The sequence below is a fragment of the Salmo trutta genome, chromosome 12 (genome assembly GCF_901001165.1).
Source record: "Salmo trutta chromosome 12, fSalTru1.1, whole genome shotgun sequence".
NCBI classification, from domain to species: domain Eukaryota; kingdom Metazoa; phylum Chordata; class Actinopteri; order Salmoniformes; family Salmonidae; genus Salmo; species Salmo trutta.
Genome location: NC_042968.1, coordinates 53,768,833 through 53,789,606, shown reverse-complemented (window position 1 = coordinate 53,789,606; position 20,774 = coordinate 53,768,833). Strand labels below are relative to the sequence as shown.

At 44.3% G+C, this 20,774-nt stretch overlaps 1 protein-coding gene across 2 annotated transcripts in view; it reads right to left on the bottom strand.

Annotated features, from left to right (window-relative positions):
* Nucleotides 1–20,774, bottom strand: part of LOC115203784 (solute carrier family 12 member 2-like) — a 99,370-nt gene that overhangs the window by 1,564 nt on the left and 77,032 nt on the right. The window contains exons 21-25 of one of the 2 annotated variants that reach the window (XM_029768767.1): nucleotides 15,163–15,210; nucleotides 13,049–13,165; nucleotides 12,486–12,597; nucleotides 7,055–7,141; nucleotides 173–308 (exon numbers count right to left, since the gene is read on the bottom strand). In XM_029768767.1, the coding sequence (XP_029624627.1) occupies nucleotides 173–308; nucleotides 7,055–7,141; nucleotides 12,486–12,597; nucleotides 13,049–13,165; nucleotides 15,163–15,210 (500 nt within the window). The remainder of the gene's footprint in view (nucleotides 1–172; nucleotides 309–7,054; nucleotides 7,142–12,485; nucleotides 12,598–13,048; nucleotides 13,166–15,162; nucleotides 15,211–20,774) is intronic. The other variant, XM_029768768.1, reaches the window with a different exon arrangement.

Here is a 20,774-nt window from a genome sequence, read left to right as displayed (position 1 = left end):
TCCCCATATATCTCAAAGACATTGGGCACAATACCCGACTCTGGAGGACCACATTTCAAAATGTTTTATAGGCTTGGTTCTATTTGGCTCCTAGCATCCTACAGCTAGCCCCTACCACTTCCATGTGGATAGGAGTAAGTAATATGGTGATGGCTAGGGTGGTTAGATTTACCTTGGCCCTGTAGAGCTCCAGCTCGTTGTCGGTTATCCTCCAGGGCTCGCTGGCCTTCTGTGCCTCCGCCGTATCCTGCTCCATGTCGTCCTCCTTCAGCCGGTATGGCTCGATCATCTCTTCAAAGGCAGTAACACTGCACAACCATAGGGGTTTAAAGGTTAGTAAATGATTAGTTAGAAACTTTAGTACACACGCATAGTATATATATAACAGGCCAGTATATTTGAGTATATACACTGAGTATACTAAACATTAGGAACAACTTCCTAATATTGAGTCACACCCCCCCAAAAGCCAACACTGTCATGATTATTGAAGGTGTCAAAGTTCAACCCAATGCTATGTGAGGGCATAGGTCATCACGCAACAGCCGTCATCAGAGCGGTCTACACTCGGTCTGTTGTTTTTATGAAATAGTTTTCATAAAATCATGTCAACAACAACATCTTTAACCATTGGAAGTTCAGATAGCTGGGAACGCAAGTTTGTGTCCTGGATTCCTGCTAAAAAAACACAATAGCTAGTGGTTAGCCATCATGCTAAGAGAGCAAGATAACGCTTGCAGTGTTAGTCAAAACAGCAATGGTATTCGTGTCTACATCTGGGCTCAAATGCGTTAGGTCTGAGATCATATCAACGCAAGAGGAGGAAAAGGTGGAACTCAAATGAACATGAATTCTTTGTCTGTTCCAAATGTATCATCATCAAACAGCTTAGGGAAGAGATTCTCCGGCTGCTACCTCAACTGCGGAAAAACAAGATGTGCTTTCTAAGTACTTGGATGCAGCCCAGGCAGAATGTCAGTTCTGAATGCCTCCTACAGCCAAGGGGGACGATGAGTCTGGCAGTACTGACCTGCTGCAAACCAATGGACAGATTGGTAAGCTTAACTCTGCGGCCAGTGGGAGACACTGGCAATGTGAAGGAGGTTGGGTAGGAGGCAGTTTGGTTGTCCTCCATATATCCTAGTAGATCAGATTCAGTTATTAAACAGCTTTTCCCCGCTGGAGGCGGACATACCGGCCCTGGGAGTACACCCTGGCTCTGATCCTGGGAGTACACCAACAGACAGCAGCCGTCCACGGGCACCCTCCACAGCTCAGCCAATCCCTGACCAAAGGAAAAAAGGTCTTGGGCCCTCCATCTCCCCGAGGATTCCGACGCCATCCACTGCTACATGTGCGGTGAGTCAGGCTGGCATGAGTCGAAGCACATCTCCCCGAGGCAGGCCCATTCTGTTCTTCTTCCTTCTCCATCGGATTCCATCACAACCACCATAGTCGTAGGAAGCTCAATGGTGACAGATTTTGGCCTGCCTGCGGCCTGTGGGTCAACCAAGTTCCACTGTCACTCAAGTGCCCGTATCCAATACATCAACTCCCTCCTGCCCACAGTTCTATCCAACTAATCTAATATTAGCACTATTGTCACTCACGTTGGATTTAATGACATTCGCTTTTGGCAATCTGAGGAACTGAAGAAGGGCTACAACATTCCCTTGAGCACCCTTGTTTGCACAGGAAAGAGAGCAGTCAGCTCGGGCCCCCTGACGTGCTATAGAAGGGGTTCGAAATGTTACAGCTGCCTCGCTGCCCTAAATGAGTTCCCGAAGAAACTCTGTAAAGACAGGAATGTCTCCTTTTTTGACAAATGTAACTTGCTGTGGGAGCAACCAACACCCTTTAAAAGTCATTCACCCTGACCGCAGGGGTTCCAGGATTATCTCCAACATAGAAAACTGCTTAAGAGACTGACGGTCTAGGTTTGATAGTGCTCCAGTCCTCCCTGTCATAATAAGCAACAGAGGACATGGAAATCGTATTATATCCCAGAGAAATGGAAGTGCAGTAAATGTAATCTAATCTATGTTCCTTTAAGTGTTACGTCCAAGGGTATTGTCTGCAATAATCATATGCACATAGAATTTAATTCCACTGTTTGCATTGAAGAAGCCAACTGTGGGCAGCCCACTCACTACCATTGATCTAAATGTCACTGACATGTCTAACTCAAAATCAGCCTTTCAGAATAGCACTAAAAACAAACCAGAAATTGATTAAAAATAGCCCATATTAACATGTAAACTCAGCAAAAAAAGAAATATGACTTTTTCAGGACCCTGTCTTTCAAAGATAATTCGTAAAAAATCCAAATTCACAGATCTTCATTGTAAAGGGTTTAAACACTGTTTCCCATGCTTGTTCAATGAACCATAAACAATTAATGAACATGCACCTGTGGAACGGTAGTTAAGACACTAACAGCTTACAGACGGTAGGCAATTAAGGTCACAGTTATGAAAACTTAGGACACTAAAGAGGCCTTTCTACTGACTCTGAGAAACACCAAAAGAAAGTTGCCCAGGGACCCTGCTCATCTGCGTGAACTTGCCTTAGGCATGCTGCAAGGAGGCATGAGGACTGCAGATGTGGCCAGGGCAATAAATTGCAATGTCCGTACTGTGAGATGCCTAAGACAGCGCTACAGGGAACAGGACAGACAGCTGATCATCCTCGCAGTGGCAGACCACGTGTAACAACACCTGCACAGGATCGGTACATTCGAACATCACACCTGCGGGACAGGTACAGGATGGCAACAACAACTGCCCGAGTTACACCAGGAACGAACAATCCCTCCATCAGTGCTCAGACTGGCCGCAATAGGCTGAGAGAGGCTGGACTGAGGGCTTGTAGGCCTGTTGTAAGGCAGGTCCTCATCAGACATCACCGGCAACAACGTCGCCTATGGGCACAAGCCCACCATCGCTGGACCAGACAGGACTGGCAAAAAGTGCTCTTCACTGATGAGTCGCGGTTTTGTCTCACCAGGGGTGATGGTTGGATTCGCGTTTCTCTTCGAAGGAATGAGTGTTACACTGAAGCCTGTACTCTGGAGCGGGATCGATTTGGAGGTGGAGGGTCCGTCATGGTCTGGGGCGGTGTGTCACAGCATCATCGGACTGAGCTTGTTGTCATTTCAGGCAATCTCAACAATGTGAATTACAGGGAAGACATCCTCCTCCCTCATGTGGTACCCTACTTGCAGGCTCATCCTAACATGACCCTCCAGCATGACAATGCCACCAGCCATACTGCTCGTTCTGTGCGTGATATCCTGCAAGACAGGAATGTCAGTGTTCTGCCATGGCCAGCGAAGAGCCCGGATCTCAATCCCACTGAGCACGTCTGGGATCGGAGGGTGAGGGCTAGGGCCATTCCCCCCCAGAAATGTCCGGGAACTTGCAGGTGCCTTGGTGGAAGAGTGGGGTAACATCTCACAGCAAGAACTGGCACATCTGGTGCAGTCCATGAGGAGGAGATGCACTGCATTACTTAATGTAGCTGGTGGCCACATCAGATACTGACAGTTACTTTTGATTTTGACCCCCCCTTTGTTCAGGGACACATTATTCAATTTCTGTTAGTCACATGTCTGTGGAGCTTGTTCAGTTTATGTCGCAGTTGTTGAATCTTATGTTCATACAAATATTTATACATGTTAAGTTTGCTGAAAATAAACACAGTTGACAGTGAGAGGATGTTTCTTTTTTTTGCTGAGTTTAGTATGTAGCCTGAGAAACAAGGTTCATGAAATGTATTATCAGAAAACATTCAGGCCATCTCTGAAACACACTTAGATAATTCATTTGATGCAATAGTAGCTATACATGGTTAGACTATACAGTGCATTTGGAAAATATTCAGACTACTTCACTTTTTCCACATTATTACATTAGACTTATTGTAAAATTGATTAAATAAATGTTTTCCCTCAATCAAACACACAATACCCTATAATGATGAAGCGACGCTCCACATCCAAACTGACAGAGTTTGAGAGGATCTGCAGAGAAGAATGGGAGAAACTCCAAATACAGGTGTGCCAAGCTTGTAGTGTCATACCCAAGTAGACTCAAGGCTGTAACTGCTGCCAAAGGTGCTTCAACAAAGTACTGAGTAAAGGGTATGAATACTTATGTAAATGTGATATTTAAATGTTTTATTTTCAACACATTGGGAAAAATGTAAAATATATATTTTTTTATTTGTTATTATGGGGTATTGTATGTAGATTAATAAAACAACGTTTAATCCCTTTTAGAGTAAGGCTGTAATGTAAGATTTGGAAAAAGTGAAGGTCTGAATACTTTCGTAATTCACTGTATTGGAAAGATAGAAATGTAAATGGAGGAGGTATTGCCATGTACAGTGGCTTGCGAAATTATTCACCCCCCTTGGCATTTTTTCCTATTATGTTGCCTTATTACCTGGAATTAAAATGGATTTTTTGGGGGGGTTTGTATCATTTGATTAACACAACATCCCTACCACTTTGAAGATGCAATAAAAAAACGGAACTTGTGCGTGCATAACTATTCACCCCCCTAAGTCAATACTTTGTAGAGCCACCTACAGCTGCAAGTCTCTTGGGGTGTCTCTAAAAGCTTAGCACATATAGCCACTGTAATTTCTGCCCATTCTTCAAGGCAAAACTGCACCAGCTCCTTCAAGGTGGATGCGTTCCGCTGGTGTACAGCAATCTTTAAGTCATACCACAGATTCTCAATTGGAATGAGGTCTGGGCTTTGACTAGGCCATTCCAAGACATTTAAATGTTTCCCCTTAAACTACTCGAGTGTTGCTTAAGGAGTATGCTTAGGGTCATTGTCCTGCTGGAAGGTGAACCTTCGTCCCAGTCGCAAATCTCTGGAAGACAAACCGGTATCCCTCAAGAATTTCCCTATATTTAGCGCCATCCATCATTCCTTCAATTCTGACCAGTTTCCCAGTCCTTGCCGATAACATCCCCACAGCATGATGCTGCCACCACGCTTCACTGTGGGGATGGTGTCCCCGGGTTGATGAGTGGTGTTGGGTTTGCGCCAGACGTAGCAGTTCCTTGATGGCCAAAAAGCAACATTTTAGTAGAGTACCTTCTTCCATATGTTTGGGGTAACTCCCACATGCCTTTTGGAGAACACCAAATGTTTTTGCTTATTTTTTTCTTTAAGCAATGGCTTTTTTCTGGTCACTCTTCCGTAAAGCCCAGCTCTGTGGAGTGTACAGCTTAAGAATGGTCTTATGGACAGATACTCCAATCTCCGCTATGGAGCTTTGCAGCTCCTTCAGGGTTATCTTTGGTCTCTTTGTTGCCTCTCTGATTAATGCCCTCCATGCCTGGTCCGTGGGTTTTGGTGGGCGGCTCTCATGGCAGGTTTGTTGTGGAGCCATATTATTTCAATTTTTTAATGGTGCTCTGTGGGATGTTCAAAGTTTTGGATATTATTTTATAACCCAACACTGATCTGTACTTCTCCACAACTTTGTCCCTGACCTGTTTGTAGAGTTCCTTGGTCTTCATGGTGCAGCTTGCTTGGTGGTGCCCCTTGCTTAGTGGTGTTACAGACTCTGGGGCCTTTCAGAACAGGTGTATATATACTGAGATCATGTGACACATATTGCACACTGGTGGACTTTATTTAACTAATTATCTAACTTCTGGATGTAATTGGTTGCACCAGATCTTATTTAGGGGCTTCATAGCAAAGGGGGTGAATACATATGCACGCACCACTTTTCCATTGTTCCAAGTCATTTTTTTTAATTTCACTTCACCAATTTGGATTATTTTGTGTATGTCCATTACATGAAATCCAAATAAAAATCTATCTAAATTACAGGTTGTAATGCAACAAATAGGAAAAATGCAAAGGGGGATGAATACTTTTGTAAGGTACTGTATGTCCAGAGTCATATTCCTTTTAGGCTGAGAGATAATCGCATGTCAGATAATGTGGAAATAATATGGCTACAGGTTCATCTGCCTCACAGTTTAGATCTAATATTGAATAATGTGGCTATTGAGAAATTTGAGGAGAGTAAACTGCTGGGTGTAACTCTCGATAGCAAGCTGTCATGGTCAAAACATATAGACTCAATGGTTGCTAAAATGGGAAGAGGTCTGTCCATGATAGGGCGTTGTTCTGCCGTCTTGACATCTCAGTCGACCAGACAGGTCCTACAGGTCCAAGTTGTCACACCTGCACTACTGCCTAGCTGTGTGGTCATGTGCGGCAAAAAAGGACCTAGGTAAACTGCAGTTGGTCCAGAACAAAGCAGCACATATCACACTTAGATGTACATGGAGGGAAAGTGTCAGTCTCTCCTGGCTCAAAGTTGAGGAAAGATTGACTGCATAACTATTGTTCTTTGTGCAAGGTACTGATGTTTTGAAGGTACCGAACTGTCTGTTCAAGCAGTTGGCACACAGTTCAGACACTCATCGGTACAAGACATGCAAGCCAGTAGCCTCTTCAGGTCCAAAAAATAACACCTTACTGCACAAAGGGAGAGCCATTAAGAGAGAGCCATTTGATATATGTTGTATTGTAATTTGCACTGTGCTATGTATTACACTTAGATAGTGTGTATGTACTAATATGTAGGCTGTGTGTGATGTTTAAAATGTATGTATTTCAGTCCTTGACTAAATGTTCTGTACTATGTCATGTTTCATGTGGACCACAGGAAGGGCAGCTGATGCTTTTGCAGGGTCGAATAGGTATCGTAATAAATACAACATTTGGTGTTTTGTTAATGGTGGTGGAAAACGCAGTTTCAGGCACCGCTCCAGAATCTCCCATAAGTGTTCAATTCCCTAACCCGGACGACCCTGGGCCAATTGTGCAACGCCCTATGGGACTCCCGGTCACGGCCGGTTGTGAGACAGCCTGGGATAGAACCCGGGTCTGTAGTGATGCCTCAAGCACTGTGATGCCTTAGACTGCTGCGTCACTCGGGAGGCCATGGCTTTTTGCCTTGAAACCTCAGAACTGTCATATGAGGGAGAATCAATCTTGAGAGAAAAACAACATACTTCTCTTTCTTGGGCTTGGTGTTGATGTCTCCTAGTACGTTGATGTCGGAGAAGTCTATCCTGAACTTGCTGAGCAGGGTGGCCATCCTGAGGAGAAAATGTAACAACAAACACATAACACTAAAGCAGTTTTTATGCCACTTACATCCAAGAGCTTTGGGAGACTGCACAAGCCACTGAGGGCATCAAGAAGCCATTTGAAAGGATTGCTGCTGTTTGAAGTAGCACAGCGAACAGGTGCGAGCTGAAATCAATATTTTCCAGATATTTGAGAGAAAAAAAAGCTGTGGTGGCTGTTTTAAGAGGCTTTCCCTTTATGACACTCATTTCCCTAGTTTAAAAATAAATGTTTTTATCAGAAGACAGGGATAACTTCTCCTCAAAACATCTTCAGCGACTCCAAACATGTCATGTCCGAGTAAGTACAGCAACTTTTATATACAATGACTTTCATATCAAAGGGATACTTGAATCCTCAATTACATGCAGAGAGTTTGGATGGGATAATATTGCAATAATGAGGTCCAAGTACTGAACAAATGAAGTCCAAAAATATAGTTTGCCAATACTGAAACTCTATTTTAAATTAGCAAGGAAATGTCTGTTCCTGGATTTTCAAGTAATGAACGCACAAACATATGGCTTGTGACACACACACACTCTAAAATGGAAGGCCTAGGTTTCCAGCGCGGTGCTAATTCTAGCCAACAAAAGGAGGCAGGAAGCAGCTGTGGGGGACAATGAGAGTGAGGGTCAGGACATTTGTGTTGGACAATAACACTGCCGCCACGTGGGCTTGTAATATGCAGAACACAGAGAAAAAAGAGAAAGAAGACAGATGAGTGGGAGAAAGAACAACAGAGACCCTAACCTGCTTCTGTGAAGCAAATACAACAAATTGTTATATAGAAAAACATGCAGATTTAATGTGCTGGTGGAACAACGTGGGTTTAATCCTGTAAGGTCCGTCCGTACCTGTGCCAGTCAGTGACTAAGCTGTATTTTTGGAAGGCAATGTAGCATAGGGCTCTGACGGGCAGCTAAGAGCAGAGCAAGCTCATCCCTTGAACCTGTAACACACTGATCTTATTTAGCATTGGAGGAATTAGGGGTTTGAGGGAATTTGCCAGACAGACCTAAATCTAGGATGTAAGAGAATATAAAAATGTATTACTCAATATGGAATGTAAAAAATGGAAGAAGAGGAAAACGCATATAGTATTACAATGTACACTATATGTAGAAATTATTGTTCAAAGGTTTAGGGTCACTTAGTAATGTTCTTGTTTTTGTCCATTAAAATAACATCAAATTGATCAGAAATACACTGTAGACATTGTTAATGTTGTAAATGACTGTTGTGGCTGAAAACGGCAGATTGTTTTTAAATGGAATATCTACATAGGCCCATTATCAGCAACCATCACTCCTGGGTTCCAATGGCACGTTGTGTTAGCTAATCCAAGTTTAGAATTTTAAAAGGCTACTTGATCATTACAAAACCCATTTTGTAATTATGTTAGCACAGTTGGAAACTGTTCTGATTTTTTTTATTTCACCTTTATTTAACCAGGTAGGCCAGTTGAGAACAAGTTCTCATTTACAACTGTGACCTGGCCAAGATAAAGCAAAGCAGTGCGACAAAAAACAACAGAGTTACACATGGGATAAACAAAAGTACAGTCAATAACAATAGAACAATCTATATACAGTGTGTGCAAATGGAGTAATGATGTAAGGCAATAAATAGGCCATAGTAGCGAAGTAATTACAATTTAGCAAATTAACACTGGAGTTATACATATGCAGATGATGATGTGCAAGTAGAAATACTGGTGTGCAAAAGAGCAAAAAAAAGGAAATAAAAACAATATGGGGATGAGGTAGGTAGTTGTATGGGCTATTTACAGATGGGCTGTGTACAGGTGCAGCGATCTGTGAGCTGCTCAGATAGCTGATGCTTAAAGTTAGTGAGGGAGATATAACTCTCCAACTTCAGCGATTTTTGCAAGTCGTTCCAGTCATTGGCAGCAGAGAACTGGAAGGAAAGGCGGCCAAAGGTGGTGTTGGCTTTGGGGTTGACCAGTGAGATATACCTGCTGGAGTGCGTGCCAAGGGTGTTGTTATGGTGACCACTGAGCTGAGATAAGGCAGAGCTTTACCTAGCAAAGACTTATAGATGACCTGGAGCCAGTGGGTCTGGTGACGAATATGTAGCGAGGGCCAGCCAACGAGAGCATACAGGTCGCAGTGGTGAGTGGCGGTATATGGGGCTTTGGTGACAAAACGGATGGCACTGTGATAGACTGCATCCAGTTTGCTGAGTAGAGTGTTGGAGGCTATTTTGTAAATGACATCGCCAAAGTAGAGAATCGGTAGGATAGTCAGTTTTACGAGGGTATGTTTGGTGGCGTGAGTAAAGGAGGCATTGTTGCGAAATAGGAAGCCAATTCTAGATTTCATTTGGATTGGAGATGCTTAATATGAGTCGGGAAGGAGAGTTTACAGTCTAGCCAGACACCTAGGTATTTGTAGTTGTCCACATATTCTAAGTCAGAACTGTCCAGAGTAGTGATGCTAGTCAGGCGGACGGGTGCGGGCAGCAATCGGTTGAAGAGCATGCATTTAGTTTTACTAGCGTTTAAGAGCAGTTGGAGGCCACGGAAGGAGTGTTGTATAGCATTGAAGCTCGTTTGGAGGTTTGTTAACATGGTGTCCAAGAAGGGCCAGAAGTATACAGAATGATGTCGTCTGCGTAGAGGTGGATCAAGGAATAACCTGCAGCAAGAGCGACATCATTGATAAATACAGATAAAAGGGTCGGCCCGAGAATTGAACCCTGTGGTACCCCTATAGAGACTGCCAGAGGTCCGGACAACAGGCCCTCCGATTTGACACACTGAACTCTATCAGAGAAGTAGTTGGTGAACCAGGCGAGGCAGTCATTTGAGAAACCAAGGCTGTTGAGTCTGCCGATAAGAATACGGTGATTGACAGAGTCAAAAGCCTTGGCCAGGTTGATGAAGACGGCTGCACAGTACTGTCTTATCGATGACGGTTATGATATCGTTTAGTACCTTGAATGTGGCTGAGGTGCACCTGTAACCAGCTTGGAAACCGGATTGCACAGCGGAGAAGGTACGGTGGGATTTGAAATGTTCAGTGATCTGTTTGTTTACTTGGCTTTTGATGACTTTAGAAAGGCAGGGCAGGATGGATATAGGTCTGTAAGCTTGGATCTAGAGTGTCACCCCCTTTGAAGAGGGGGATGACCGTGGCAGCTTTCCAATCTTTAGGAATCTCGGACGATACGAAAGAGGTTGAACAGACTAGTAATAGGGGTTGCAAAAATGGCGGCGGATAATTTTAGAAAGAGAGGGTCCAGATTGTCTAGCCCAGCTGATTTGTACGGGTTCAGGTTTTGCAGCTCTTTCAGAACATCTGCTATCTGGATATGGGTGAAGGAGAAGCTGGGGAGGCTTGGGCAAGTAGCTGCGGGGGGTGCAGAGCTGTTGGCCGGGGTTGGGGTAGCCAGGAGGAAAGCATGGCCAGCCGTAGAGAAATGCTTATTGAAATTCTTGATTATCGTGGATTTATCGGTGGTGACAGTGTTTCCTAGCCTCAGTGCAGTGGGCAGCTGTGAGGAGGTGCTCTTATTCTCCATGGACTTTACAGTGTCCCAAAACTGTTTGGAGTTAGAGCTGCAGGATGCAAATTTCTGTTTGAAAAAGCTAGCCTTTGCTTTCCTAACTGACTGTGTGTATTGGTTCCTGACTTCCCTGAAAAGTTGCATATCGCGGGGACTATTCGATGCTAGTGCAGTACACCACAGGATGTTTTTGTGCTGGTCGAGGGCAGTCAGGTCTGGAGTGAACTAAGGGCTATATCTGTTCTTAGTTCTACATTTTTTGAAAGGGGCATGCTTATTTAAGATGGTGAGGAAATTACTTTTATATATATATATATGTGATGAAAGAAATAACAGCTGAAATAAATCATTCACTCTACAATTATTCTGACATTTCACATTCTTAAAATAAAGTGGTGATCCTAACTGACCTAAAACAGGGAATTTTTACAAGGATTAAATGTCAGGAATTGTGAAAAACTGTGTTTAAATGTATACACACACACACACACACACACACACACAAACACACAAAGTATGTGGACACCCCTTCAAATTAGTTAATTCGGCTATTTCAGCCACACCTGTTGCTGACAGGTGTATTAAATTGAGCACACAGCCATGCAATCTCCATAGACAAACACTGGCTGCAGAATGCCCTTACTGAAGAGTTCAGTGACTTTCAGCGTGGCACCGTAATAGGATGCCACCAAGTCAGTTCATCAAATTTCTGCCCTGCTAGAGCTGCCCCGGTCAACTGTTAGTGCTGTTATTGTGAAGTGGAAACGTCTAGAAGCAACAACGGCTCAGCCGCGAAGTGGTAGGAGAAACAAGTTCACAGAACGGGACCACCGAGTGCTGTCCTTTGTCTGTCCTCGGTTGCAACACTTACTACAGTGTTCCAAATTACCTCGAAGCAACGTCAGCAGAACTCTTCGTCGGGAGCTTTGTGAAATGGGTTTCCATGGCCGAGCAGCTGCAAACAAGCCTAAGATCACCACATGCAATGCCAAGTGTCGGCAGGAGTGGTGTAAAGTGCGCCGCGATTGGACTCTGGAGCAGTGGGAACACGTTCTCTGGAGTGATGAATCACGTCACCATCTGGCAGTCCGACGGACGAATATGGGTTTGGCGGATGCCAGGAGAACGCTACCTGCCCGAATGCATAGTGCCAACTGTAAAGTTTGGTGGAGGAGGAATAATGTTCTAGGGCGTTTTTTCATGGTTCAGGCTAGGCCCCTTAGTTCCAGTGAAGGGAAATCTTAACGCTACAGCATACAATGACATTGTAGACAATTCTGTGCTTCCAACTTTGAGGCAACAGTTTGGGGAAGGCCCTTTCCTGTTTCAGCATGACAATGCCCCCGTGCACAAAGCGAGGTCCATACAGAAATGGTTTGTCAAGATAGGTGTGGAATAACTTGACTGGCCAGCACAAAGCTCTGACCTCAACTCCATCGAACACCTTTGGGATGAATTGGAAAGCCAACTGCGAGCTAGGCCTAATCGCCCAACATCAGTGCCCAACTTCACTAATGCTTTTGCGGCTGAATGGAAGCAAGTCCCTGCAGCAATGTTCCAGCATCTAGTGGAAAGCCTCCCCAGAAGAGTGGAGGCTGTTATAGCAGCAAAGGGGGGACCAGCTCTATATTAATGCCCATCATTTTGGAATGAGATGTTCGATGAGCAGGTGTCCACATACTTTTGGTCATTTAGTATACTTTCAATACGTTCCCATTGGCAGTATAGATCTACAGCGAATAGAAAGCAATACAGATCTGTAGTGAATAGAAGGTCACTCACGCTCTGCGGTCGTGGTCGATCCTGTTGATCTTGCCTCCGATGAAGACGCGGATCTTGCAGTCCTTCCACTTCTTCTTGTTGGTGAGCAAGTACGGGATGAGCAGGGTAAGGCCTGGCACAGTCACATTACAGAGACACAGTCAGTCACTAGTCTGTCTTTGGTGCAATGCGGCAACACCAGTCTCTTCTTACTGAAGTGCAGAGTTATGGTCGCGCTCTAAGGTCTCTCTAAATGTTTCCAAAGTGTCTACATGGCTGCTGTGCCTACTCCACTCATGTTGGTGCAATGTTAGTCTCTTGTCCAATGTATATTTCTCTAATTTCTCAGTGGCATGTTACTCACTGGTGATATTCACGACCAGTAACCAGTAATATTCTCAACCAAAGAGAAATTCTACTTCCGAGTGCAGCACCCTTTAGACTGCTCAGTCATCCTGAATTGACTGTCCTCAATACAGTGTTTATCAAACTTCCAACTACAACCAAGTTGCTCTGTAACAGCAACCAATAGGCACAAAGTAACCAGAAAACACCCCCTTGGTGGTCTGGGGGGCCAAACTCACCACCATCGTCAAAGAGCCACCACACGTCCACGGTGCCCTTGCCCTGTTTCCTCTTGAACAGCTGACTGGCGTCCAGCAGCCTCTGGTCGGCCACGTTCAACCTCTGGGGGCTCTTGTCTGTGTGGCCAAAAAAGTGCTATGTCAGACACTAAGATCAAGACAGGACAGGAAGCTGCATCCTCAATGAGGGAGATGACTTAGCTAGGAACTCCTCTGTGTGACTCAGACTGGGCCCACATTCATAAAGTGTCTAGGATCCGTTTTGTCTTTCAGATCATAATGAATAAAATTATACAGACAAGGGGGGACCTGATCCTAGATGAGCACTATTTTCATTAGCAAGATCTGGCAGCAGGCTGTGTGGGACTTACTTTGGGTGTGTGATACGAAGGAAGTGGGGATCTTATGTGGTTTTTATCTAACAGGTATCTCACGGTACAATGGAAACGATCTCTGAAGTGGGCTCAGCGTAATGTAAACTGTGTGCTCGGTGTAATGTAAACTGTGGGCTCGGTGTAATGTAAACTGTGGGCTCGGTGTAATGTAAACTGTGGGCTCGGTGTAATGTAAACTGTGGGCTCGGTGTAATGTAAACTGTGGGCTCGGTGTAATGTAAACTGTGGGCTCGGTGTAATGTAAACTGTGGGCTCGGTGTAATGTAAACTGTGGGCTCGGTGTAATGTAAACTGTGGGCTCAGTGTAATGTAAACTGTGGGCTCAGTGTAATGTAAACTGTGGGCTCAGTGTAATGTGAAGTGGGCTCAGTGTAATGTGAAGTGGGCTCAGTGTAATGTAAACTGTGTGCAGTCAGTGAGTGTCTTTATTGTAACATTCCCTTCTCTACTCGGTCTGTTTGAGTGTATGTCTGTGCCTTGGCTAAGGTGACAGAATGGATATCAAACAGATGTACCTGAAAAGCACATGACTATTACAACAGGAGAGTGAGACAGGCAGAGAGGGAAAGAAAGAATGAGAGGAAGAGAGAAAAACAGACAAACCCAAAGAGCAGCCTGCTAGAAAGGAACAGATCGAGACAGTGACAATGTACTGAAGACTGTCATCTCTGCAGAGAGAAGAAACAGGCACTTAAGACTGAGGAAGTTCAGGAAAGAAAAGATTGAAAGAAAATACATCAGAGCGCGCACACACACAGCTAAGAACAAAGAGGAAGACCCTCTCACACTGCCACAGAGCAGATGTATACACACACACACAGCTAAGAACAAAGAGGAAGACCCTCTCACACTGCCACAGAGCAGATGTATACACACACACACAGCTAAGAACAAAGAGGAAGACCCTCTCACACTGCCACAGAGCAGATGTATACACACACACACAGCTAAGAACAAAGAGGAAGACCCTCTCACACTGCCACAGAGCAGATGTATACACACACACACAGCTAAGAACAAAGAGGAAGACCCTCTCACACTGCCACAGAGCAGATGTATACACACACACACAGCTAAGAACAAAGAGGAAGACCCTCTCACACTGCCACAGAGCAGATGTATACACACACACACACACAGCAAAGAACAAAGAGGAAGACCCTCTCACACTGCCACAGAGCAGATGTATACACACACACAGCTAAGAACAAAGAGGAAGACCCTCTCACACTGCCACAGAGCAGATGTGTACACACACACACACACACACACACACACACAGCTAAGAACAAAGAGGAAGACCCTCTCACACTGCCACAGAGCAGATGTATACACACACACACGCATGCGTAACGGCGCTTCAGAGACTGCACTAGAGCTACAGGTAGTCGGATTGAGTTAGGAGCGGAAAGAGAACAGGAGGGAAAAAACTGTTATTCCCAGAGCAGGGCAGTTAAGACTACTAGATGACAGAGTAACAAAGAGTGAGAGACAATGTGTGCATGAGGGTGAGAGCAATAGAAACAGAGAAAAAGAAAACCAAACTCAACCAGGTTCAACGGCTTTTCGAATGCTCATGACAGAGTGAGAACAAGATAAACATGTTTTATTTAAATACGGTTACATGACAGACAAATAATGAGTACGTGTGCAAGTGAGTGAAAGTAATAGAAGGAGAGAAAAGGAAAGTAATGCAACTCAATAAGGTGGACTGCCTGCCTTTTTTCAATAGGGGCTTCGTTGCAGCTTTGCATTCGTCATCGTCATCTGGATCATGTAAAAAAAAGAGCGAGAGAGAATGGAGAGGTTAACGTTTTTGCTGCTGTCGCCATGATGGGAAACATGCGTCAATAGCACCGCTACAATGAGGGGTCTGTTCTGGGGGTGGGGTGGGTGGGTGTGTGTGTCAGGGGGCCGCTGTGTCATTTATCCCTGCGCCAAACAAGATGGAATGGGCTCCAATGGAAAAGGCATCAGCGGTAACACACAAGCACACACACTTGGGGTCCCTCAGGAAAGAAATGTTGAATCCAGGCAACGGTTAGAAATTGTGTAATCGGAAAACTCCATCACTGCCTTAGTAGTGGATGAGCACTTTGTACATTTCTTGGGACATGCCAAGTTAGCGAAACCAGTGTTTATAGCCAGGACACACTCTTTAGTCTTCACAGAAACAAAAATTATTGGCTGCAACTTCAACCATTTGAGAAACACTGCTTCATGACAACTTGACAGTTTAACCCATAAGAGTCTAAGCCGAGTCTAAGCCGGGGGGGGGGGGAATTCTACTAAGCAATATGCAATTGTTTTAAGGGCATAACAAAGATTATTTAGCTGTTTGATTTAGAATTTTAAGACCCGTTGAAGTATAAAAATGTTTTTTTTTTGATAAAAAATGTATTTTGGCCTTACTGCTATTAGCCCATACAAACACATTGAATAACAGATTCACTCACTACATGGATAGTCCCCCAAAAATCCAAATACGTTTGTTCTCTAGTGTCTGCCCTATATCTGAGAGATGTAAGAAAGATCAATATTTTTTTGGTTGCTGTTGTTGACATGTTTTGAACACATTTTTTGGCACTAAACAGTCTCCATATATACTTCCATACATTTTTTCAACTGGTACCAGGGGACCTTCAGACGAGTCTTGTGAGGCCAGTGGGCGTCTTAGAGCAAAACAACCGACGTGCATGTTCGTGAGAGTCTCACCTTTCCACAGAGGGATCATACTAGTGTGTAGCCCAAACTGTTTGGACGCTACAGACAGAAGTTGGCAGATTGGCTGTACCGACTTCAGACAAGTCCCAAGACGAGTCGTAGAGCAAAACGGAGAACACCATCGTGTCCGTGAGAGACTCATCTTTCCATAGACATAACAGTGTGTAAGCTAAACCGTTTAGACGCTACAGAAGATTTTGTGAGATGACTGATTTTCGGGATATCTCATAGTCTGACACACACCGCTCTAGCTCTGTCACCGCAGAAGCGGTGGATTGAGTCGCATCCAATGCAAAAAAAACATCTCTAGTTTTAAACTGACAGATTTTTATGGGGATTTTTTATTATGCTAATTAGAATTCTGCGGGGACGCAGACATCAACCTTAGGGGGTTATGACATACAAAGCCTTGGCCTAAATCCCTCACTTCTAAAGTATTTTGGAGAGGTTTTCTGGTCGAGGTTCGCAAGTGTGAGAAGATGGAGAATAATGTTGAGGAAAATGACTAATTAAATAAATAATCTGAGAAAATAATAAAAGGTTCCGGCATTAAGCATTGCTTATTAGCATTGCGATTACAGACGTGACAATATTCATTTAGCTGTTTTTGTCACTTGGCCCACTATGTTCACTATGTAGTGAACACCAGGATTTCCATTACAAAAATGTGGTGCCGGACAACGTGATCAGGAATATTTTAATTTACCGGCCCTTTGAGAAATTGACCGGACCCATATGCATTTGGTGCATAACCTATTAGGGGGCCCATGCTCAGAAATCACATTTAGATTATGTTAATGAATCTTAACAGAACATGCAACTCTGTACTTAAGTAGCCAATAAAATTTCATTTTTAAACATTTGCCAAAATGCAATTCGCGGGAAAAGACCATTCTAAACAGATCACCTGATAAAAATTCCATGTGTGACAGACAAAAATCTGTTAAACTTCTCTGTTAGAAAAATCTGAAGATGCAACAACTAGGATGGTTTGATAATATGACAAGGATTGTGCCTTTGGCTTCTGGACAATGAAAGAAATTTGATACGAAGACCAATAGAACAGGAGAGAAATGGCATAGCGGTGGGTCCAATAGGGAAGTAAATGGACATAAATTTGCCAAAATTATGTAATTACTCCTGTCTCTACAGAAACAGACTAATATGTTTTCAAAATACTTTACCAGAAAGCATGACTTAGCCACAGAGGATCATTAGCTCATTAGGGAATTCCTCAACTTGGGCAGCGTGTGTGGCAATAGGTCTTGCTGATTTATGGAGTTGTGGCAGTCAATGAAAAGCATCTAAAATGTGTGTGAAGTACAGTGATGGAAAAAGTACTCAATTGTCATACTTGATTAAAAGTAAAAGACAACTTAATAGAAAATGACTCAAGTCACCCACTAAATTACTACTTGAGTAAAAGTCAAACTATTTGGTTTTAAATATACTTAAGTATCAAAAGTAAATGGAATTGTTAAAATGTACTTAAGTATCAAAAGTAAAAGTGTAAATCATTTTAAATTCCTTATATTAAGCAAACCAGACAGCACATTTTTTTAAATGTTCTTTTACTGATAGCCAGGGGCACACTCTAACACTCAGACATAATTTACAAATGAAGCATTTGTGTTTTATGAGTCTGCCAGATCAGAGGCAGTAGGGATGACCATGGATGTTCTCTTCATAAGTGAGTGAATTGGACAATTGTCCTGTTCTGTTAAGCATTCAAAATGTAATGAGTACTTTTGGGTGTCAGGGAAAATGTATGGAGTAAAAAGTACATTATTTTCTTTAGGAATGTAGTGAAGTGAAAGTTGTCAAAGTAAATAGTACATTACAGATACCCCAAAACACTACTTAAGTAAAAATACTTTAAAACACTACTTTAAGAGCAACGTCAACTCACCAACATTATGACCAGAAATACGACTTTCCCGAAGCGGATCCTCTGTTTGGTTCACCACCCAGGACAATGGATCGGATCCCAGCCGGCGACCAAAACAACGGCGCCGCAAAAGGGGCAGACGGAGCGGTCTTCTGGTCAGGCTCCGTAGACTGGCACATCGCGCACCACTCCAGAGCATACTATTCGCCAATGTCCAGTCTCTTGACAACAAGGTAGACAAAATCCGAGCAAGGGTAGCCTTCCAGAGAGACATCAGAGATTGTAACGTTCTTTGTTTCACGGAAACATGGCTCACTCGGGATACGTCATCAGTCGGTACAGCCACCTGGCTTCTTTTCGCATCGCGCCGACAGAAACAAACATCTCTCTGGTAAGAAGAAGGGTGGGGGTGTATGCCTTATGATTAACGAGACGTGGTGTGATCATAACAACATACAGGAACTCAAGTCCTTTTGTTCACCTGACCTAGAATTCCTTACAATCAAATACCGACCGCATTATCTACCAAGAGAATTCTCTTCGATCATAATCACAGTCGTGTATATCCCCCACAAGCAGACACATCAACGGCCCTGAAAGAACTTCATTGGACTCTATGTAAACTGGAAACCACATATCCTGAGGCTGCATTTATTGTAGCTGGGGATTTTAACAAGGCTAATCTGAAAACAAGGCTCCCTAAATTTTATCAGCATATCGAATGCGCGACCCGGGCTGGCAAAACCCTGGACCATTGTTATTCTAACTTCCGCGACGCATATAAAGCCCTCCCCCGCCCTCCTTTCGGAAAATCAGACCACGACTCCATTTTGTTGCTCCCAGCCAATAGACAGAAACTAAAGCAGGAAGCGCCCGTGCTCAGGTCTGTTCAACGCTGGTCCGACCAATCGGATTCCACACTTCAAGATTGCTTCGATCATGTGGACTGTGATATGTTCCGCATAGCGTCGGACAATAACATTGATGAATACGCTGATTTGGTGAGCGAGTTTATTAGCAAGTGCATCGGTGATGTTGTACCCACAGCATCTATTAAAACATTCCCCAACCAGAAACCGTGGATTGATGGCAGCATCCGCGCAAAACTGAAAGCGCGAACCACTGCATTTAATCAGGGCAAGGCGACCGGAAACATGACCGAATACAAACAGTGTAGCTATTCCCTCCACAAGGCAATCAAACAAGCTAAGCGTCAGTATAGAGACAAAGTAGAGTCGCAATTCAACGGCTCAGACATGAGAGGTATGTGGCAGGGTCTACAGCCAATCATGGACTACAAAAGGAAAACCAGCCCCGTCGCGGAAAACGATGTCTTGCTCCCAGACAAACTAAACAACTTCTTTGCTCGCTTTGAGGACAATACAGTGCCGCTGACACGGCCAGCTACCAAAACCTGTGGGTTCTCCTTCACTGCAGCCAACATGAGTAAAACATTTAAACGTGTTAACCCTGGCAAGGCTGCCGGCCCAGACGTCATCCCCAGCCGCCTCCTCAGAGCATGCGCAGACCAGCTGGCTGGTGTGTTTATGGACATATTCAATAAATCCTTATCCCAGTCTGCTGTTCCCACATGCTTCAAGAGCGTCACCATTTTTCCTGTTCCCAAGAAAGCTAAGGTAACTGAGCTAAATGACTATCGCCCCGTAGGACTCACTTCCGTCATGACGTGCTTTGAAAGACTAGTCAAGGACCATATCACCTCCACCCTCCCTGACACCCTAGACCCACTCCAATTTGCTTACCTCCCCAATAGGTCCACAAACGACGCAATCACAATCACACTGCCCTAACCCATCTGGACAAGAGGAATACCTATGTAAGAATGCTGTTCATTGACTACAGCTCAGCATTTAACACCATAGTACCCTCCAAACTCATCATTAAGCTCGAGACCCTGGGTCTCGACCCCGCCCTGTGCAACTGGGTCCTGGACTTCCTGACGGGCTGCCCCCAGGTGGTGAGGGTAGGTAACATCTCCACCCCGCTGATCCTCAACACTGGGGCCCCACAAGGGTGCGTTCTCAGCCCTCTCCTGTACTCCCTGTTCACCCACGACTGCGTGGCCATGCACGCCTCCAACTCAATCATCAAGTTTGCAGAAGACACTACAGTGGTAGGCTTGATTACCAACAATGATGAGACGGCCTACAGGGAGGAGGTGAGGGCCCTTGGAGTGTGGTGTCAGGAAAATAACCTCACACTCAATGTCAACAAAACAAAGGAGATGATCGTGGACTTCAGGAAACAGCAGAGGGAGCAGCCCCCTATCCACATCGACGGGACAGTAGCGGAGAAGATGGAAAGTTTTAAGTTCCTCGGGGTACACATCACGGACAAACTGAAATAGTCCACCCACACAGACAGCGTGGTGAAGAAGGTGCAGCAGCGCCTCTTCAACCTCAGGAGGCTAAAGAAATTTGGCTTGTCACCAAAAACACTCAACATTTTTCAGATGCACAATCGAGACACCTACACCACCCGATGTCACAGGAAGGCCAAAAAGATCATCAAGGACAACAACCACCCGAGGCACTGCCTGTTCACCCCGCTATCGTCCAGAAGACGAGGTCAGTACAGGTGTATCAAAGCGGGGACCGAGAGACTGAAAAACAGCTTCTATCTCAAGGCCATCAGACTGTTAAACAGCCATCACTAACATTGAGTGGCTGCTGCCAACATACTGACTCATCTCTAGCCA